The sequence below is a fragment of the Cucumis melo genome, chromosome 3 (genome assembly GCF_025177605.1).
Source record: "Cucumis melo cultivar AY chromosome 3, USDA_Cmelo_AY_1.0, whole genome shotgun sequence".
NCBI lineage: Eukaryota > Viridiplantae > Streptophyta > Magnoliopsida > Cucurbitales > Cucurbitaceae > Cucumis > Cucumis melo.
The window spans coordinates 20,782,650-20,803,749 of record NC_066859.1 but is presented as its reverse complement, the minus strand read 5'-3'; the positions used below and the strand labels follow the sequence as shown (position 1 = coordinate 20,803,749).

Sequence of the window (21,100 nt, the reverse complement as noted above, 5' to 3'; positions counted from 1 at the left end):
CTTCACTTATTTTCTTAAGCTTTTATGCCAATCAATGTTTTAACATTGTATCAAAACCAATAAAATCCAAAAAAGAAAAAGGATCGGATTTGATAACGATGAAAGGACAATTTGAAGATTCTACCATGTAAAATCAAGAGTTCTCCTAATTTCCTAAAGATATACTAACTACTTCACTCATCATAAAATGATTTTACCTCATTATATAAATGACAAAACTTCTTTTTACCCTAAAATTATTTAAAAACATCAACCATATATATGTATATAGAGAGAATATTATTTTAAATGACAAAACTTCTAAAAATATTGAGAAATATAGCAAAGTATCACAATCCATCTATAATAGACTACTATTTGTGTCTATCAGTATACAAAAAGAAACATACTATCTTGGTCTATCACGATCCATCTTTAATAAACTGACATTTTGATATCTTTTATAACTAAATCATTTTGCAATATTTCAAAATGATTCAAAATATATGTATATATAGATATAAACAAATTTTATGGGTAGTTACGAATCCATAAGCTCGACTTAAAAACCCCCTGTAAAAGAGAATCAATCAAAGGGAGGGAGATGAGCAGCACATATTCTTGCATCTGATCAAGGCTTTTGAACTGACACGAAATGATGAGGGCATGTATGCATCTTTCTATTCCAATTTTGAAACCACAACCAAATAAGAAAGAAAAAAGGATAAAATAAAGACCAATTTTGGAGGTTATTGAGGCATCAGAGACAAGACAGGACATGGTCCACAACACAAACTCGAAGGCTCTTTGTAACAACTGGGACACGTCTTCAGGTTCTTTGTCTCATGAAATGACACCATTACATTACATTAGTGTGTGGTTCCATACTTCCTAACACTCATTCTAAAGATCCTACCCTCCCCCTCCTATTATTGTTGATGCTATCTATCACCTTTGCCTTTGCTTTTCCATTTGTTCTCTTTCTCCTTTTCTAGCATATTGTCACAGCACACAACCTAGAGGAGTAAACATGAAGCTACCTACCTACACCACACCCCCACTCTAAAACATTTAATACAAATCTCAGCAATTTTAGTCAATCAGTTGACTGATGTCATCCACACCTTCACCTCTCAACCATCTTTTCAAGGCAAACTTTATCCAAACTATGCCTCAAGTTGCAAGATATTTTAGGACACTTCTTGTGTACAATCACAAAACCATACAGATCAAGTCTGGAAGTTACTTCAGCACCATAGAAAATTTAATGGTTCTTTCAGTATCCGAGGCAAGTGTTTTATAAACACGATTTTCTATAAAAATTAAATCCCCAAAAGGAAAATTATCGATTACAAGTGGTTTTGGGCAGTACCCGCTAAAGTATGGCAGTGGCAGGCTTTTCTGTTGTTGAATTTGGTGGGGTAAGTTCCAACACTACTAGTGACAAAAATTTAAATCTTGAACTAGTGTGGGAATTGGTTTTCTTCTGCTTGGACGTTGGGCCCCGCTCAAGTCCACTTGTTTACAAAACCTTAGACGCTGACTAATTGTGTCGTGCGGTTTGGTGCATTCCTTACCATGATTTACAGACACGCAATGGTGCAATACCATACAACAAAATCTAAGCTTCCCATCAGCTGGAGTACATACAACGAAATGCCAAGTGCGTTGTACAGGATACCTCATCTGAGCCTCTCCCTTCTCAGCCTTTCTAGTTCCTTAACCATCTGCCAATGTTCCAATGACAGGGAGGTTTCTCCATAACTCGCACATATCAGACGACCTATAGTTAGCAATCTGAAAAAAGTTTACAGAGGTTAAGAATAATAACATGAGGTAATGACAGAATCAGAAATCAACACTGTGCAAGTAAACGTGTACTACTTGCCTGCTCAAGTCCTGGCTCCCTAAGTTCCTATCAGCCTGCTTTGCTGCCACCAAGTCATTTTCTACAACCTGGCACATAATAGAACTCAAAATAATGAATTTTAAGCGCAAGAGCGCAAGAGATAAAATGGCAGTTTTACATGCTCAATTTCAAGAATCAAGTAAATCTAATAGATACCCGCTGAATTTCTGACTCAATGGAATGTGGCAATAACCTAACATTAGATAAGTACCACCTCCACGCTTCTAGTGCATCCATATCAGTAATTGCGGTTGAACCTAGGGCTGAAGGTTGGAAAGGCACAACCAAATCAGCTGGCAAAATGTTTGATTTACCCTCGGACAAAATTAGCAATTGGACATCGGTTGTCATATCCATTTTGTAGTATTTGAAATCATATTCGACCTGGGGGAGAATAGTCTTTATTTAATCAATACAAGGATGAAGAACCAAATATAGAAGATATTTCATCAACGAGATACCTTCTGCAACTCCATTAGATTTTTCAGCAACCTTGCATTTTCAACCCCAAGCAAACTTAGTGTTCCCACTTCTAGTTGAGTTTCATCGATCATCAAATGTGACCCTTCTGCCAGCTGAAGGACACCAGGAACCAGTCTGTAATTCGACAAGATATCATATCAATTATTTCAATTTGGATGAAATCTGATAAGCATTAACCAACAACTCACATCATCATGTAAGACTACAAGTTAGGAAAATACTAGGATAGGTGGTAAGATTAGTAGCGAGTATTCTAGTAATTAGGCATTAAGTTTGTTAGGTCTTTTGGGTTATAAATAGTAGGAGAGTATGGTAAGAGGTGTGAAGAACTTGGAAGAGTCTGGCACTCTCGAAAGTCAGGTTATCTTGTTACTTTTATTACTATCATATTATAGGATATTTTTATATATTTTCATATTTCATTGTTGTTGAGTTTTCCGTGTGTTCTTGTAAGATATCTTAACACATTATTGTTTGTGATAGAGTAGAAGTCATTCACCATTAAGTTACCTGTTTATCTCATAATCCTTCTTTGGTGCCAGTGAGGCAGTATTTAAATATTCCACTGTGAGAGGTATATATTCCGTAAATGGGAGAAGGTTCTTGACAGTAAGCCTCAGCTGATTGCCAAAAATTGACATACTTTCTTTGTTAAAACCTGTAAGGTTCAGTGAAAGTTTACCCACTGCCATGGAATCCACTCTAGCATGCACCTATTCAAGAAAATTGTCGATTAAAACTTGAAGCCATACAGGAGAGTGCTCAAATTATAGCATCGAGAATAACAGATGATAGAATTAGATCATAGTAACAAAGAATTAAAAGAAAACGACCTTACTAAAAATAAATATAATGATAAATAAATAAATAAAACACCAAAAGGTATGTCCGTGGAAACAACCCTAACCTTGGACAGAAGATGCAACAACAAATATTGGGCTGCAACTGCATCATTGCCAAGAGCAATGGTCAGGTGATTCAGTAGAGCTGTACGTATCTCTTTAATTCGATGGGTTGTGGGCTGTTACATAAGAATATAAAATTATATACATAGCGGCACACAATGAAAAAGCAGAACAAAGATAAAATATTGATAGAATAAAAGAAATCAAGAAAATAAAATCAAACATCACTTGTAGTTATAGTCATATAGAGTACCTCTAACACATGGCAAGTGTGGAGAAAGTCATGAACACCAAGTTTCCTGTGAATCACACAATGGAGGCGTGGTACCTATACCAAAATTGGAAATCGATGCTATATCAATTGACATAGAATGACTTAAAAGCTGTTTCACCTTCGGCTTACTTGATTCTTTTATAATTCTGGAAAACTAATGCTATTGTTGGATCTCAAATCCAACACAGAAATTCTCGAAAGAATATACTTCTTTATTGAATTCAATCAACATTACAATATAAAGGAAATCTGAATTGCCCAGGTTGCAATTTGAATGATAACTCTCCCTCTCTTCTAATCTGTAAACCCTCTCTTCCAAGTGTTCTATAGAATAGACTGACTACCTCTCATAAAATGCTAACTATAACTGTATCAATTCCTTCTATTTATAGGCTATTCTATTCCCATTCCCAGTGATCCCCCCTTCACTAACAACTATATCGGTCTTTTCCCAGTTAGTTACACATTTCTCTTCTCTCTCCTAAGATATTGGTGTATGATTGGAGGTCTAACATTACATTCCCCTCCAGTTCCACCTTGTCCTCAAGGTGGAAATCAGGAAAAGACGGTTCGAAATCGTCATAATTCTCCCAAGTCGCCTCATGACTCGACAATCCTTTCCAGTTCATTAATACTTTCCAACTGCCTTCATCATTTTTTTGATATCCATAAACCTCATCTGGCACGGCAATCCACTCATGGTTCTCTGTCATATAAGGAGCTATTTCCTACATATTTTGGCATTCACCAAAGGCCCTTTTTAACTATAACACATGAAAAACAAGGTGGATAGTAGTTGCTGGTGATAGCTCCAGTTTGTAGGCAACAGGCTTGATTCTCTTGAGGATTTTATAAAGGCTAAAATACTTAGGAGAAAGTTTCTCATTCCTCCTCTTTCGTGTAGAAACTTGCCTATACGACCGTAATTTCATATAACCATGTCACCCTCCTCGAACTCAACATGTTTGCACTTCATGTCTACATAAGATTTCATCTTCACTTGTGCTACTTTCAAATGTTCTTTCATTGCTCCGAGAGCTATGTCCCTTTCTTTAAGTTGTCGATCAAGGGTGGAATTAGAAGTATCTTGATCTCCATAATAAATAAGTGGCGGTGGCATTCTTCCATAGACTGGTGGCATTCTTCCACAGACTGCTTGAAAAGGGGAAGCACCCAAAGATCTCTGGTATATAGTATTATACCAGTACTCTGCCCATGGAATCTATTTAATCCACTCCTTCGGCCTTTCCCCACAGGAACATCTCATATAAATTTCAACATATTTGTTTACTACCTCTGTTTTGGCCATCGGTTAGTGGGTGATATGTTGTACTTTTATTCAGCTTAGTACCAGCCAATCAAAATAGTTCTTTCCAAAAATTACTTAGAAAGATTCTATCTCTATCAGAAACAATGGATTGTGAAAATCCATGTAATCTCACTATCTCCTTCACAAATAGTTCAGCAACTGTTTTAGCATCATATGGATGTTTAAGAATCAAGAAATGACCATACTTACTAAAACGATCCACAACAACCAAAATCACTTCATATCCAGCTACCTTAGGTAACCCCTCAATAAAATCCATTGAAATGTCCTCCCACACTCTATTTGGAATCTCCAATGGGGTTAGCAAACTAGCAGGGGTTAGAGACATGGATTTGTTCCTCTGGCAAACAATGCATTCTTCCCAATATTTCTGCACATCATGTTTCATTCCATCTCAATATAATTCTTTGATCAGCCTCTTGTAAGTTCTAAGAAATCCAAAGTGACCCCCAAAAACAGAGTTGTGATATATGTGTAGAATGGATTGAATTAAGGAAGAAGTCTTTGCAATCACCAATCTCCCTTATTTTGTACAGAGTAATTTTCACTTCTTTATTCTGAAGTTTCAACAATACTCCCTTCAGTCGTTCATCTTTCTCAACTTCTTCCTTAATAACCCTCAAATCAATTATTGTTGGAGCTGTGAGTTGATTTAGATGCACTATCAGTGCCATCCTAGACAAAGCGTCCGCAGCTTTATTCCCAAGCGGTTTATATACAACTTTGAATGAGTACCCCAACAATTTCGCAATCCACTTTTGATATTGTGGTTATATCACATGCTGCTCAAGCAAAAATTTAAAGGAACGTGGGTCTGTCTTCACTATAAACTTCCTTCCCAAAAGGTATGGCCTCCACCGTTGCACAACCAATACCACTACCATGAGTTCCCTCTCATAAATCGGCTTTGCACGATCTCTTACAGCCAAAGTGTGACTAAAAAATGCCATGGGACGCTTGTTCTGCACCAATACTGGTCCTACCCCGAACCCTGAAGCATCTCTCCACTTCAAGTCACACTAAAATTAGGCAGTGCTAAAACTAGTAGTGTCATCATAGCTTCTTGTAACTTTGAAAAGGCTAGTTTAGCTTCATCTATCCACTTAAAAGCTCCAACTAAAGCAATTGGGTTAAAAAAGCTGCAATTGTACCATAGTTTTGAACAAATCTCCTGTAGTACCCGACTAGCCCAAGAAATCCCCTCACTTCTCTTACTAGTTGGAACCGGCCATTGTTTAATAGATCTTACATTTTCAGGATCAACCTCCACACCTCTTCCAAAAACAATATGGCCTAGATACTCCACTCTTGGATACACAAAGCTACACTTTTTTTTGTTAGCATACAGTTTATGCTCACGTAAAATTTCTAACACAATCTCCAAATGTTGTAAATGTTCATCCATTCCTCTACTATAAATTAGAATATCATCAAAGAAAACCTAAACAAACTTTCTCAAATAGGACCTGAAGATGGAGTTCATTAATGATTGAAATGTGGCCGAAGCATTTGTTAGACCAAAAGGCATCACTAGAAATTCGTAGTGACCTTCATGGGTCCTAAATGCAGTTTTTTCTACATCTTCCTTATTCATTCTAATTTGATGGTATCCAACCTTTAAATCAATCTTAGAAAATAAGTTCGCACCATTCAATTCATCAAATAATTCTTCTATGACAGGAATTGGGAACTTATCTAGAATTGTGACATTGTTGAGGACCCTATAGTCAACACAGAACCTCCAACTCCCATCTTTTTGCTTAACCAGCAAAACAGGACTTGAGTAAGGACTTATGCTTGGTTGTATTACTCCTAAAGTGCATTTCATCAACTAATTGTTCCATTTCTGCCTTCTGTTGAAAGCCATACCAGTAAGGTCTTACATTTACCAAATCAATCCCCATCTTCAAATGGATATGATGTTCAATGGCTCTCCTTGATGGTAATTCTTCTAGCCAATCGAACGTCCTTGAATCGAACCGGTACTCTATCGATCTCTATATGAACTTGTGTTTTTCTTCTATTGTAATTTCATTCACTGATATCCGCCCTTCTAATGCCCTGCACTCAACTAGATATCCCTAATCTAAATCAGTCCAAGTTTTCACCAAGGTTTTCAAACTGACACTAGTCTTTGCAAGACCAGGATCTCCCTTGATTACCACTTTTTTATCCTCATGGAAAAAGGTCATAGTCAAATTACGCCAATCCATCTCCATGACTCCTAACGAATAGAGCCACTGCATTCCAAGGATTGCATCAACTCCTAATTCCAGTGGTAAGAATTCAGAAAACACTCTCCAATCATTCAGCATGATCTCTACAGTTTCGCAGATTCCCTTTCCCTTTATGGATGTGCCTGAACCCAAGATGACCCCATAATGAGAGGCGTCTTTGGTATGTAACTTCAAATCAGTGGTCAATTTTTCTGAGATAAAATTGTGTGTTGCTCCACAATCGATTAACACAACTATTTCTTTCCCAAAAGCCTTCCCCTGACCTTCATGGTGCCCGAATTCGTGAGTCCTGAAACAGAGTTAATTGAGAGCTCCACAGCATTCACTTCCTCATCTAATTCAACCATATTCAGCTCCTAATCATAGTACTCCTCTTCGATTATTTCTTCTGTATTATCTGCTCTTACCACAAACATACATAATTCCCTCAATGCTACTTCTTTGCATTTGTGCCCATAATAGTATTTCTCATCACATTTGAAACACAAACTATTCTCTCTCTTGGCTTTAAATTCGACATCAAATAATCTTTTACTCGAGCCTTCCTTTGTAACTTCTCCATTCAATGATCCTCGCAAGGTAATAGTCCTCATTGGAATTAGGGAAGGTGTTGGTCTTGTTGAAATTCGTCGAATAATAAGAATATTTTCCCCTTATATATCTGGATAAGTTGGCCTCTCTTCAAATCATTTCCCTAATTTCAGCCTTTTGGGTCAATCTCATCATCTGTAGAAGCTGTAGAAGCTCAACTGGTTCAAAAAATTCAACTTCTGCTCTGATCCACAAAAATAATCTGTTCATAAAAGTCTCTTCAAGCACTCTGTTAGACAGATCCGATAATGGTGCTACCAAACTATCAAATAAATTCTGCTTAATCGCAAAGAAACAACCATACAACAATCCCTCTCTGATTGATCGAAATCTCTCCAATAATCGAATCTTCATATCAGACCAATCTTTGAATTTATCGCGCTCCTTGTGATCGGAATCAATCAATAGCTGGTCCATCAAAATTGATCACCGATACGATCATCTTTTCCGAATCAGTCAATTTGTGAATCTGGAAGTAACGATCGACTTGAAATAACCATGAGAACGGATCATTTCCATTAAACACAGGCATTTCCACTTTTATTAACTTACTTCAGTCGGCAACCTTATCGTCTTCTTCTTTCTCCTTTTCTTTACTCTCCTCCGAACATTATTCACTAGTCGACTCATTCAAAATTTTCTTCCCTCTATTTTCTTTCATTTTACTAGATGAGCCTTCAATTTCGATCATGGTAACTGATTTCTCATTAATAATACACTCAATGTATTTCATAAGTACCTGGTGTTGCTGTTGATCATTGACTTTCACACTTAATCTATCCTAGTTCTTCATCAATGTTTGTTGGTGCAGTTGTTTCTCTCCTTGCGTACTCAATCGTTCGATGTTCTTCATAATTGTTGATAACTTCTCCTCCATCATTGGTAACTTCTGAAGATCAGTCTTCATCTCCGAAGCTTCTTGCTCCAGTGATTTGAATCGCTGTTCATGCTTTTTAGCCATCTTCTTCGGTTTTCCCAGGGTGATGCTCTGATACCAACATGTTGGATCTCAAATCCAACACAAAAATTCTCGAAATAATATACTTCTTTATTAAATTCAATCAACGATTACAATATAAAGGAAATCCGAATTGCACAAGTTGCAATTCAAATAATAACTCTCCCTCTCTTCTAATCTGTAAACCCTCTCTTCCAAGTGTTCTATAGAATAGACTGACTACCTCTCATAAAATGCTAACTCTAACTGTATCAATTCCTTCTATTTATAGGCTATTCTATTCCCATTCCCAATGGTCCCCCTTCATTAACAATTATATCAGTCTTTTCACAGTTAGTTACACCTTCAACATTTCTCTTCTCTCTCCTACGATATTTGTGTCTGATTGGAGGTCGAACAGCTATGTATTTTAGAACTCATAAAACTATTATGAACCTTATACTTTGAAGAGCAGTGTTATTGTCATGCGTTATACCATATCGTTATACCATTTCATATATATTTTGAATGATATCAACTAATAGCCACTTCCAGTGGAAGTCCACTAGATAAAAGAAAATGATGAAAGAGTTCAAAATGCATCAATACCATGTCAGGAGGAAATTGAACCGATAAGTCCTCACTTAAACCATTTGAAAACTCATCATAGTCATCCTTGTCAACTTTTAGCTCTGTGTCCAGGGTAACAACACCAATAAACTCAAAAACATCGTTCAACTTTAACTCTGACTCTGCAGTATCATAAATCTGCAAGATACATTATTAGATAAAATAAGTTGTTATTCTGGTAGTTAGTTTAAGATATTATTGTTATTAATCAGTTGGGTAGTTTTTCTTTTACTAAGCTGTATAAATATCCCTAAATAGGGAAGTATCAATTAATAACATTTCATTCTTTACTCCCAAGTCCAACTTCTAATATACATAGATATTCTGAAAATTGAGAAACACTTCTCACCCACTATACAATTTAAAATAACAAATTATAAAACAACCTGACTCAGGATATTGGTTGGGTACTGACCTTAACTATACAAGGAAGAAAATCCCTTGCAGTATTACAAGCGGTGCTTCTAGAAGTAGCCATAGTTGAAATATTCTGAGAGCACGGAGAAAGTTGCTCGTCTTTCTATGAAATGTAAGAGATAAAAAGAGATTACTAAGTCAAATTAGAATGAAACGAGAGAGGTACAGTTGCATAGATGAAACAATCTAATGATCGTACCCAACAAGTAACAGAAAAAAATTGCTCACCTGCTTTTTCCCACTAGAAGAATTTTGAAGCTCATCACTTGGAGCCTGTAATTTAAATGGAATGTCAGAAAACCAGCGGCTACTGTTCCTTTTATTATATAATAGAGAAATAAAGCAACTAGTCCATGGATTAAATTGTAATTAGAGCCAGACCAAGGAATAACTTTCACCCAACAGACCCAAACAAAAAAGAAGAAAAAAAAGAGCAACAAGTGATGACACCTAAAGTCTACTAAATACCAAAAATCCATGAAAATTTCTCTACGAAAACCCAATGCCAAGTAATATCTCTGTCCTCATCTTTTGGTACCCTGCCGACCATCTCAGAGGCTAAATAACTAGGATGGAAACACCAACCAGAGACCTTTCCATCTCGTAATAAGCTACTAGAATTTTTCAATCCTGCCAAATGTCAGAAATCTCTCGGTATGCTAACTCCATACAGCTCCAAGCAGGGACAGGGGCAAGAATTCAAATATGGGGAGAGAAAGAGATGAGGCAAAACTTTTATCCAGACTCAATCATGTGACATGAATAAATCTAATAAATTGCTAAACAGTCGGTGATATCGAGGATGAAATGAGCAGCTTAAAGTTAAAATAAAACAAAAGCATGTCATAGGGGAAAATTACAAGAATGTCCATATGATCAACACCATTTTCATCCATTCTGCAACGCTTTTGTCTGTTCTCAGATGTCCCCTCAGCACTATTATTGCTCTCTCCTAAACGTGACGATTCAGTCCAAGAATTTTGACCTGGAACCTATATGACAAAGAAAGTACTCAAGAATAAATCATCATTCGTAACCGAGTTCGATCTATAAACGCTCAAATTCAAAGGTCAAAAACTATGCAGTAACAGCTAACCAAATAGAGACTTTTACAGAAAACTCACAGGCACACAGTACAGCACACGGCGTTCCCAAATGCGCATATCTGGTGAAAAGCCAGTAGGACATTGAGACGAATCCATAAACTTGGTGGTTTTCCAAGTAGAGCCATCCTTCATGATTCCAGAAAGTCTTAACACACATGAAAACAGCAAAGGAACATCTTCAACAGGTAAACGAAATTACCTTGTAAGCGCCAACATAGAACTCATTTCCCAGCATGTCTTGAATCATTCCCCGGAACCGAACAAGGGTGTTGGGCTGAAGCCATTTAGCGCTAGAAGCGTTAAGAATGGGAACCTACAGAAAGCTATCATCAAATGACTGATTCGAAAACCTAGTAGAACCGAACCCTTCATTTTAACCAAAATTTCTCCGTTATTCACTACAAAACACGGAAATTGATTATTAACTAGTTTCAACTGAGAAACACCCACACAAAATGGCAAGTAGAAAATGAAATCAACTACCCATCAATTACTTAGGGAAAAAGTACTTAATTGCTTCATATACTAAAGAAAATTCCTTACAGAAAATAGAAATAAGTCGAATTAGGAAGTGATTGAACCTTAGATAGACCATTTTGGTCGAAAAGGAAGTGTTGAAATGGCTGGAGGGCACCCCAGTCTTTGCCATCGAAAGACGCAGGGTTTGAACCCGATGATATGGCCTTCTCGAAGGTTGATCTAACAGCTCCAAGAGGATTAACGAGGAAATCGTAGGGTAGTCCAACCATGGCTGCGTTTTCTCTCTGAATCTCAATCTCTCTCTTGTTTATGGTCATGATTTGGGGCCCTAAATACACTGAAGAAGGTAAAGACATTTCCCGCCAAATCAAGCACCGTGTTCTTCCTGGTTCCCGCCATTTTTGTCGTCCTTGTAAATGCAATTTGGGCCTAGGGTTTACCTTGTGCCTTGCCTAAGCAATTATTGGGCCACCAACTCCCAACTTTTAGCCCAAAACCGCACACCCACCCCCCCGGAAAGATAATTCTGAGAAATTGCAATGTTTCTCCCCCTAAGTGGGCGTTTGACGTACAAGCTATGTTCGGTTTTGAATTACTATTAGATTTTTTTTTTTTTTTTTTTTTTGCGACAAGAAGATTAGCAAAATCTAAGTTTTAGATTGGATAAATGACAAATTTATTTTTAAATTGTCAAAATAGCAAAACAGTTAATTTCCATGTAATAAATAGAATAACTATGCCTTAAATGCCCCTACCTACTTTACAATATATACTCCTAAATACAATAGTAAGAAAAACCACAAATATCCTGTAATTAATAAATACTATGCACTCCCTTCAATTTTCTAATTTTTTCTCCCAAAAAAGTAAATCATCTTCTATAAAAGCTTTCTGGCGCATTTCCACCATCGCTTTTCCACCGTAACTTTCTCTTCCATTTTTCCAACGTCCCTTTCTCTTCCGTCGCTTTTCCACCATTTGCATGCCCTTCTTTTTTAATCGGTTTGCACCACCCAAAGTATGGGTGAGTTGTTTTGTTTCACGCGCTTCTGTTCCTTCTTCAACCTTTGGATTTTTCCTCTGTTTTCTGCATGTATCGGTAAAAAATAACGAGTTCTCAAAATTGTCTTCAAATTTTCTCTGGTTCTAATATACTTCAAATTTTCAAATGGCTTTCTACCCGCACCATCGCTTTCTACCTTCTTCTTTTAGTATAAATTTTCTTTTCCCTTAATTCCGGTTGATTGTCTTCCGCTGAATCTTCTATTTTTTGTTTTCCTTAATTCTGGTTGGTTGGCAAAATTAAGGATAGATCACATTTTATTTGGCATGATTTTAGGGAGGGTTTGGATTTGATTCTAAACTTTCGTAATTAAATCACATTTTACTTGGCATGATTTTAGGGAGGGTTGAGATTTGATTCTAAACTTAGTAGCTAAAGTTTGAATATATAATTATTGAAGGTAAAAAATCAGAATAATTAGGGGATATTGAAACCAACTGAATATATTTAGGGATCTTTGAAAGAATATAATAATTTTTTTGATTTAGTTAATAATTATCATAAATGGGTGTGTGCACAAATACACTCTAATCGAATATGTGATATTTTATTTGATTTGGAATTTTCTTAAATATTCTGTATTTGAATCTGGACAGTTCTCATCCGTTGAGGGGTAATTTCGGACCAAAAAAATGGGAAACTATTTCAAGCAGTTAGTTTTGCCATAAAAAAAAAACAGTTTGCTATTTTTCTAATTTTCATTCTTATATTTGTTATTTACACGGATTCCCTTTTTTTTTTTATGAATTGTTCGTCTTCCATTTTTTATTCTATTAATTTTCAAGACAATAATGTAAAAACGAGAAATTTTAACATTCAATAACAATAATTTTGATTACAGTTACATAAACGTCTAATTAACATGAATGGTCTTATTAGAAATATTACAAACAATTCACAAAATATAAAAGTCACGTAATCTAATGGGGTTTACAAAAAAGTTCCAATCGAATAGATTTCAAAATAAGTATCGCCAAAAAGATAAAGCAAAAGCAAAAGTCGAGTAAAGTGACTTTTATCAAAAGGGGTTTAAATAAAAATGTGTTTTTTAAAAAATATTTAAGTCAATACAATAAATCTCAAGTTTTCTAGTTAAATTGACCAATGAAAAAATGAAAAATATTATTAAACTAAAAATAGATCATGGTATATGCGATATATGTTTACAATATTCATTATATTATTATATATTAATACTTGGCTTATACTTGAGATCACAATAGAGAGATCATCAATTTTCATCTATGAAAAATATAAACAAAATCTCATAAAATGAAGGAAAGATTAATTTTAAATAAAGAAGAGAAAACAAAATAAAAAAAATGATCTAATAATTATGATTATTAAAAAAATTCAAAAAAAATAAAATAGAAGAATCAGAAAAATGTGTATTTTGAAAAATATGGTTGTGATTAAATCAAATGCGTATTTGGAATGATTTGAAAAAAAAAGTTTTTCAAAAATTTATTTTTATTAGTTTTCTCAAGGTTGGCTGCAGTCGTCAAAGTTGATAGTTGAAAATTCAACGGCAGAGTTGTCAGAAATGAAACCCAGTGGTCACCCGACAATGGTCACCGATGGCAGTGTTCGAAGTTGCTCAGTGAACTTTCTAGATTGAATTAGAAAGAAAAAAAAAAGAGGTAATCTTTGGGCTTAAACACATGGGAAAGAGTGTAGTAAACCTTGATGAAGACAAACGTCGATCAATGGTGAAGACGGTCAACGATCGTCAATGATTAAGACGATTGATTGGTCGCTGACCATCTCATGACAATCGATCGCCAAGGATTATTGCTATTGGTCATTGACTATCACTACGTTTGTTTGTTAATAGGCACGACAATCGATTATTGACAATAACTAATGTTCACTCGACGACCGTGACGTGCAAAGTTATAGGTCACCAACGGTCATGATGGTTGATCACAACGGTCAAGACGGATCTGGAAGCGACACGATCAAGATGATCTAGAAACGACGATTAAGATGATCTGTAGCCAACCGATCAAGACAATCGATCGTCATGATCGTCGATCGATCACGATCTGTCATCAATGGTTAATCGTGAAGTCGACCAATGTTTATTGCCAACTATCATCAATGATCAATGATAAAAGGTTGAATTGAATTTTTTTCCTAAAATATATGGCATTCAATAAAAGAAGAAAAAAAAAACATATTCCATGGGTTTGGTATCTTAATCCCATAAATTTTATTCCAAGTGTCCAAACATGAGTTTGACTTTAAATGTCAAACCTCCTTAATTCCAAACCCATTGGCCAAACATCCCTTAAATTGACCAAAATATGACTCCATATTACATCATTGGAAACTTTCAATATTTACGAATCTGTCTCATACCAAATAATTAAATTTTTGAAATAACATACAAAATCCGACGCTCGACCTCAAAAATTAAAGTTAGCTTCATAAGCTTATAAACTAGCAAAATGTTGGAAAAAAGCAACAAGAATAGCTAGCACCAAAGAGTGAGCTACAAAATTACAAAAGCAATTACACTTAACAAAAATAACGATATTTGTCCGAAGTGACAGATCTGTTAGCTTTATAAGCTTCAATCTTACTACATGTTTTGATGAGAGCACACCTTTCAGAAGGGATAAAAGCCCTACGCAGCGGAATATTTAATAAAGACCATTACTCAATTTAATTTGGAAACCAAAAAATACTAGTACATTAATAAAACAATTGCATAAACTAATTCTCTTATGACTAGGCATGCTTATTAAAAAAATACAGAGAATTATAGAGAAGAGGTACTTACTCTCGTCGACAACTCTAGATCTGTCAATCATCAAATTAATTTTCGTTTGTAAATAAGCACCACCACTTGGAAACCTTCCTATTATCTGAGAATGAAATTTTGGTTTGTGGGAAAGGACTCATATATCTCCCTCTCTTCTTCAGACCGAAGAAAAGGGAAGTTAATAGAAAACAAGTAAGTAGAAAATCACCTATGTTCCCTATTAATTTAATAACTTAATATTAATATTAAAATAATTAATTAATTTAATAATTAATTGAATCATATTTAATTAATACTTCATTTAAATCATATTTAAATAAATATCTTTCACACAATTTATAGTTTCAATTTAATTAATTTAATCAAATCAAATTAAACTAAATTGTTAATTAATTTATAAATTAAATATCTTTTATTTATTTTAACTCAAATTTGAATCATATTCAAATATAAATTTTTCTCATAACATATAGTTTTGATGTGTATTATATACCCATTAAATTTTAACTTATATTTTAATATGAATCTAATTAATATAAAATTAACTTAATATTTAAATTCATTCAAATATTTTATTCTCTCATAAATTAATTTTAAATCATATCTAAAATTAAATCTATATAATAAAATTTAATTAAAATATAAACTTTATATTATGATGTATCACCATATATATCATATTAATTTCCAAAGTAAAATTGAACATTTCAAATTACAACCAAGACAAATAAATCTCATTGTCCTTTACGATCTAAGAATGGGACCTAATAGACCTACAGATCAGAAGCTATAACAATATTGTATTAATTGACTAAATTCATTAACGATATTAATCAATATTTGTTAGTTGTATGTACACTCCACTAAAGATGCATAACTGAATTTTTCTCACCGTAGATATATTTCTTTGTCCACGAATATAGACCAATAACAGTAAGTTAGTCCTTCACAAGTCACTACAAGAAATCGAGATTTTCTCGATGCATAAAACGCATCGGAAGAAATGACGTCGGAAAATACGTCTTATCCCGATGACACTTTTTGCACATCGAGTAAAGGAACTTTTCCCGACGCCGTGATAGAGTTGTCGAAAAAGATGACAACATATTCAACGTTTGGATGAATACCGTTAGGAATAATAACTTATCCCGACGCCCCCTGCACGCGTCGGGAACTGTCAGTCGAAAAAGTTTATAATTTTTAAATATATTTGACTTTTCCCGATACCGTACATAACGGCGATGGGAAAAGTTTATAATTTTTTTAAATAATTTTCATTTCTCTCGACGTCATACATAACGGCGTCAGGAGAAGTTTATAATTTTTTCAATATATTTAACTTCTTCTGATGCCATGCATAACGGCGTCAGGAGTTCCCCTTTAAAACCCATTTTTCAGATCTGTTTGACAGATCTAAAAGAAAACCGTAAAATGAGAGAGAGAGAGAGAGAGAGAGAGAGAGAGAGAGAGAGAGATTCCAAAGTTCCAAAAGAGGAAGAAGTGTCATCCATCATCCGATCTTCGCCGTCAATGTTCGTCGTCCGATCTTCACATTTGCCCGCCGCCCCTCGCCGTCGATAAGTCAATCCTTTCTTTTTTTTCTTCTTTATTTTGGTTTAGGTATTAGAAATATAATTAAACTTGGGAATTTGTATCAATAATATTTAAGCTATGTTCATTTTGTTGTGGATTGTGTAAATTTTGTTCTTATTGTGTAAATTTTTTGTTATTTTTGTTGATTTTGTTATTGTTCTTTATGTTCTTTATTATTCTTTATGTTCAATAATGTTGATTGCTAAATTTTTCATTTGTTTGTTTAGATCTCATTCTCGATTGTGCAAAAAAAAATTGTGGATTTCCCGACGCACAAATATATATAGCGTCGGGAGAGCCTTTGACATCTCCCGACGCTATATTTGTGCGTCGGAAGATGTCAAGGGCTCTTCTGACGCTATATTTTGGTGCGTCAGGAAAGCCTCTCCCGACTTATTTCCCCTGACGCCGTTCTCGACGCAGATTAATGCATCGGAAAAGGATTTTCTAACTCTTTTCATATATCAGTCGATGCTTTTGTGCGTCGGGAGACCTCCATTTTCTTGTATTGGTGTTCGTAACACAAACTGGGTCAAATTATCGTTTTACCCTTGGGTTACTTTTAGTCCTTAAATACCAATGTTCCTCTAATTAACAACCTATTTATGGTCCAACCAATAAACATAGACCCCTTGTTAGGGTTGATGTCCTAAATCTCGTGGTCTTGTAGTTTGTAATTGTATATATTATACAAACATTTTATTTATCTAATAAAATAAAGTGTTTTATTTCATTTGACATTTAGTTGCATTAACCCACAAAACCAATAAACTAACATTCAATGTTATATTCTGTAACCTAAACATGTATATGGAGATATACAAGTGGATCATATTTAAGTGATAACCTAAATGGTCTCTAGTGAATGGATAAGGCTGGATACCTTATCCTAGTAACACTATGGATACGGCCTATAAAGTACTACAAATGATTTGATCCTATTCATTCATGTCGAGACATTAGAGTAGGAGTATTTTATACAAAGAGTTTGTATAAGACCAGATCATGAAATGAATAGTCTCTCTTATTAACACCGTTATTAATTGAGACTACATTTCACCAGAATGACCATAGGTGACTTGACTTGAATCCTGAGTGAGTTGTGAACCCCTGCCTATAAAGGCGATCCTTTGATTTTCATGGGTGAGAGTGGCCTATGTCGTCAACTCAATATGCCTACCATTTTGGGGATTCGTCAGATTGGGGAGCTGAGAACACAACTACACAAGAACGAATTCACTCCTTCTTTATAGATAGAGTAAGTAGAAAAATTGCTTTCTTAATGGCTGATTCCAAGACTTGAACAATGTGACACCACACTCTCTCTTAGCCCGAGAGGAGTTCAGTTATAGTGGGACTATAGTTATCATTCATTAAAGGAATCAGTGATACTTAAGGAGTTAGATGTAACTACAGAGGCAAAACGGTAATTTTTGACTAGCTGTACTTACGAGCAATTTGTGAAGGGTCATTGTATTATTGATTGGTTATATCTAATGGACACGAAAATATATCTCCAGTAAGATGAGTATAACTATTAGTCTTTAGTGGAATGACTGATAGTTAATGAATGAAGATTAATTTAATTAAAGAGTTTAATTAATTAATCTCATATCATTTGAGCTTCAATCTGTAGGTCCATAAGATCCCCTTATTAGCTCAATAAGGATAAATGAGAATCAAATTTATTTTGATTTAATTTGAATTGTTCAAATTGATCAAAGGGAATAAATTGTATATGATACAATTAATATAATGTATTTGATACATTATAATATAAAGTTTTCATGAGAGAAGTTAATATTTGAATATGATTCAAATAATAATAATAGTACGAAAAAGATTCATAAATAAACTATAAGTTAAATCAATATGAATTTGATTCATATTAGCACTATAAATCATATGAGAGATCTAAATGATTGCTTAATATATGATATAAATATAAAGTTTATATTATATGAGATATAATATATATTAATTTTATATTTATCTTATTTTATTTTATTTTATTTTAATTAATATATTTTTAGTTAGTAAAATAACTCCCGAGGGAGTTATTCTACGTTCACAGATGGAGGAAGTTATTTGATAACTTCCCTCCATTTTTCTTAATGGTTGAGATATTCAGAAAATTCAAGGTGGTATCTACTGCTCTCTCCTCTCTCAAATTTTTGGACGATCTCTCTGCATTCCAAAAAGAAAAAGAAATCTCATCAAAAAAATTCCCTTACCAAATCACAGAAGCCCACAACTCTCTGTTGATTCTTTCCTTGAGAATAACGAGGAAGACTTCATGATATTCTTGAAAGCTTGGAAGAAGAATTCTTTGAGATTCTACGAAGGTTAGTTTCTTTTCCTTTTTTCCTCCATAGAAGCATGCTTAGGTTTTAGTTTTAGTTTTTTCTTTGAATTTGTTGGTTTTACAAATTGAATTTCACTTACGGCGTTTATACGCTTCAGCTTTAGGAATTTCATTCCTTCACCTCTTTCGTGCCATAGAGAGGGTAAGACTCTTTATTCAAGTCTCAAGACATCATATAAAGGAAAACTCATCTACTCACCTTAAAGTTTGGAATGAGTGAATTCCATCTTATGTGATTATGTTCTCAGTTCCCATCTCAGTCTTGTCTTCAAAATGATAAGTATATTGAGTCGGCAATTTGGCTACTTTCACCCGTACAAATCAAAGGACAATCCAGCAGGAATAGAAACCTAACTAGTTAACGAAGTTACATCTAGTGATTACTATTCCGTGGTCTAATCTTATGCAAACTCACTGCATAAGATACCTTCACTCGCATGTTATCTACACAAACGTGTTGGATCATTGCGTTTGTATCAAATACAAAGTGAGTCGTATCCATAGTGTTACTAGGATAAAGTATCTAGTCTTATCCTTATACTATATACCCTCTAAGTTATCTCGAAAATTGATCTTTATACAATGTCTTAACAAACTGTTCAAGACTTATCAAACAACTTATGATGTTAGTTTATTATATTTAAGTAATTAAGACAAAACTAATAATATAATCAATAAAATCTATTGAAATAATAATAACAATAATACTTAATTAATAACGGTCAACGAATTATATTTATTATCTACAAGTTTTAGGACATAAAACCCAACACTTTCTACATCGACAATTTTAATGTTTTAAAATGTCCATATCATAGAGCTCGAAGAGATAATTCCAACACAATTTGAATGTTGAAATTGGACATCCAACAAAGAAGTTGCAGGAAAAGAAGATTTAAAAAGAATGATAAAAAAAGAAAAGAGAGAAAAGAAAATATATGCAATTGATGACATATTTGATGATGTGTCACAAATTGTTAAATAAATGAGGAAACGAAAAAGGAAAGGGAGAAATTTGAGATCACTTACAATCAAATGACATTGCAGCACGTGGCATCTCATAATTTTTAAATTAAAAACAAAGAAAAAGAAAAAGAAGCAATAATATCATTCCCTTCCAAATTCTCGTTTCCAATTATTTTTCTTCCCAAATTTAAACTCTACTATTTACCGTTTCGATTGCTTAAAAAAAAAAAAAAACTGTTTCTTTAAGAATATACTTTTAAAAAACATTTTTTAAATAAAATTTAACATCTAAATATTTACATGTTTGATTTGATCTCTTTATAAATGTTTATTTGAAAAATTGTGTTTGGTTTATCTTATATTCACAAAGTTTATATTGAAGTCAAATTACGATAAAAGATTATTAAACATTATGAATTAATTTCATAAAAAAATATACACATATTGAATCTTTTTTTCAAAAATATATTTTAAAATTAATCGCACGTTATCTTTAAATTATTAATTTTTTTTAGTTATTTGAAACTAAACATTAATTTCATTTTTCTTTGCTTTTTTTGTTTTTTTACAATTTAATTTCAAAAACACAAATATCTCAAATAATTTTTCCTATACAATATAATATCAACTAGACAAAAATATGTGCAATTCAATCATGTTCTTCATTCATCTTCATTTCACGAACCAAATGATCATGTTCTTCTTGATGTTCTCATGATTTCTTTCACAGGTGTTAAGAGTGAAGTAGATTTGGCTAAGAGAAGTATCATTTGCAAATCCCTATGTTTAAATGTATACGAACACATATTAAAAAATATTCAAAGTATTTAAAAAAAAACAAAAAGAACGACGAGTGAAAAATAGATAGTAAAAAAAATAAAAAAAAAATAGAGGAAAAAAATAGATATTTGGGAGAAATCTCTAGTCAATTTATCTTAAAATGAATTATTTTAAAAATTAAACACTTTAAAAATCAATCCAAACACACCCTTAATCTCTTCAATTAATTTCAACCATCTATTATTTGGCCATGGATGCAAAGGTTGAGATCTCTAATCCTTCCATTTT

At 33.9% G+C, this 21,100-nt stretch overlaps 1 protein-coding gene across 1 annotated transcript; it reads right to left on the bottom strand.

Annotated features, from left to right (window-relative positions):
* Nucleotides 1-1,186: 1,186 nt before the first annotated feature.
* Nucleotides 1,187-11,821, bottom strand: LOC103496613 (mini-chromosome maintenance complex-binding protein). The gene is made up of 14 exons (XM_008458549.3): nucleotides 11,380-11,821; nucleotides 10,998-11,111; nucleotides 10,817-10,924; nucleotides 10,553-10,684; nucleotides 9,921-9,965; nucleotides 9,691-9,795; nucleotides 9,255-9,413; nucleotides 3,530-3,604; nucleotides 3,279-3,392; nucleotides 2,882-3,084; nucleotides 2,350-2,485; nucleotides 2,045-2,272; nucleotides 1,868-1,935; nucleotides 1,187-1,776 (listed from the first exon to the last, which is right to left on the bottom strand). Exons 1-14 carry the CDS (start codon nucleotides 11,632-11,634, stop codon nucleotides 1,662-1,664), a joined length of 1,857 nt encoding a protein of 618 aa, XP_008456771.3. The 5' UTR covers nucleotides 11,635-11,821; the 3' UTR covers nucleotides 1,187-1,661.
* Nucleotides 11,822-21,100: the final 9,279 nt, after the last annotated feature.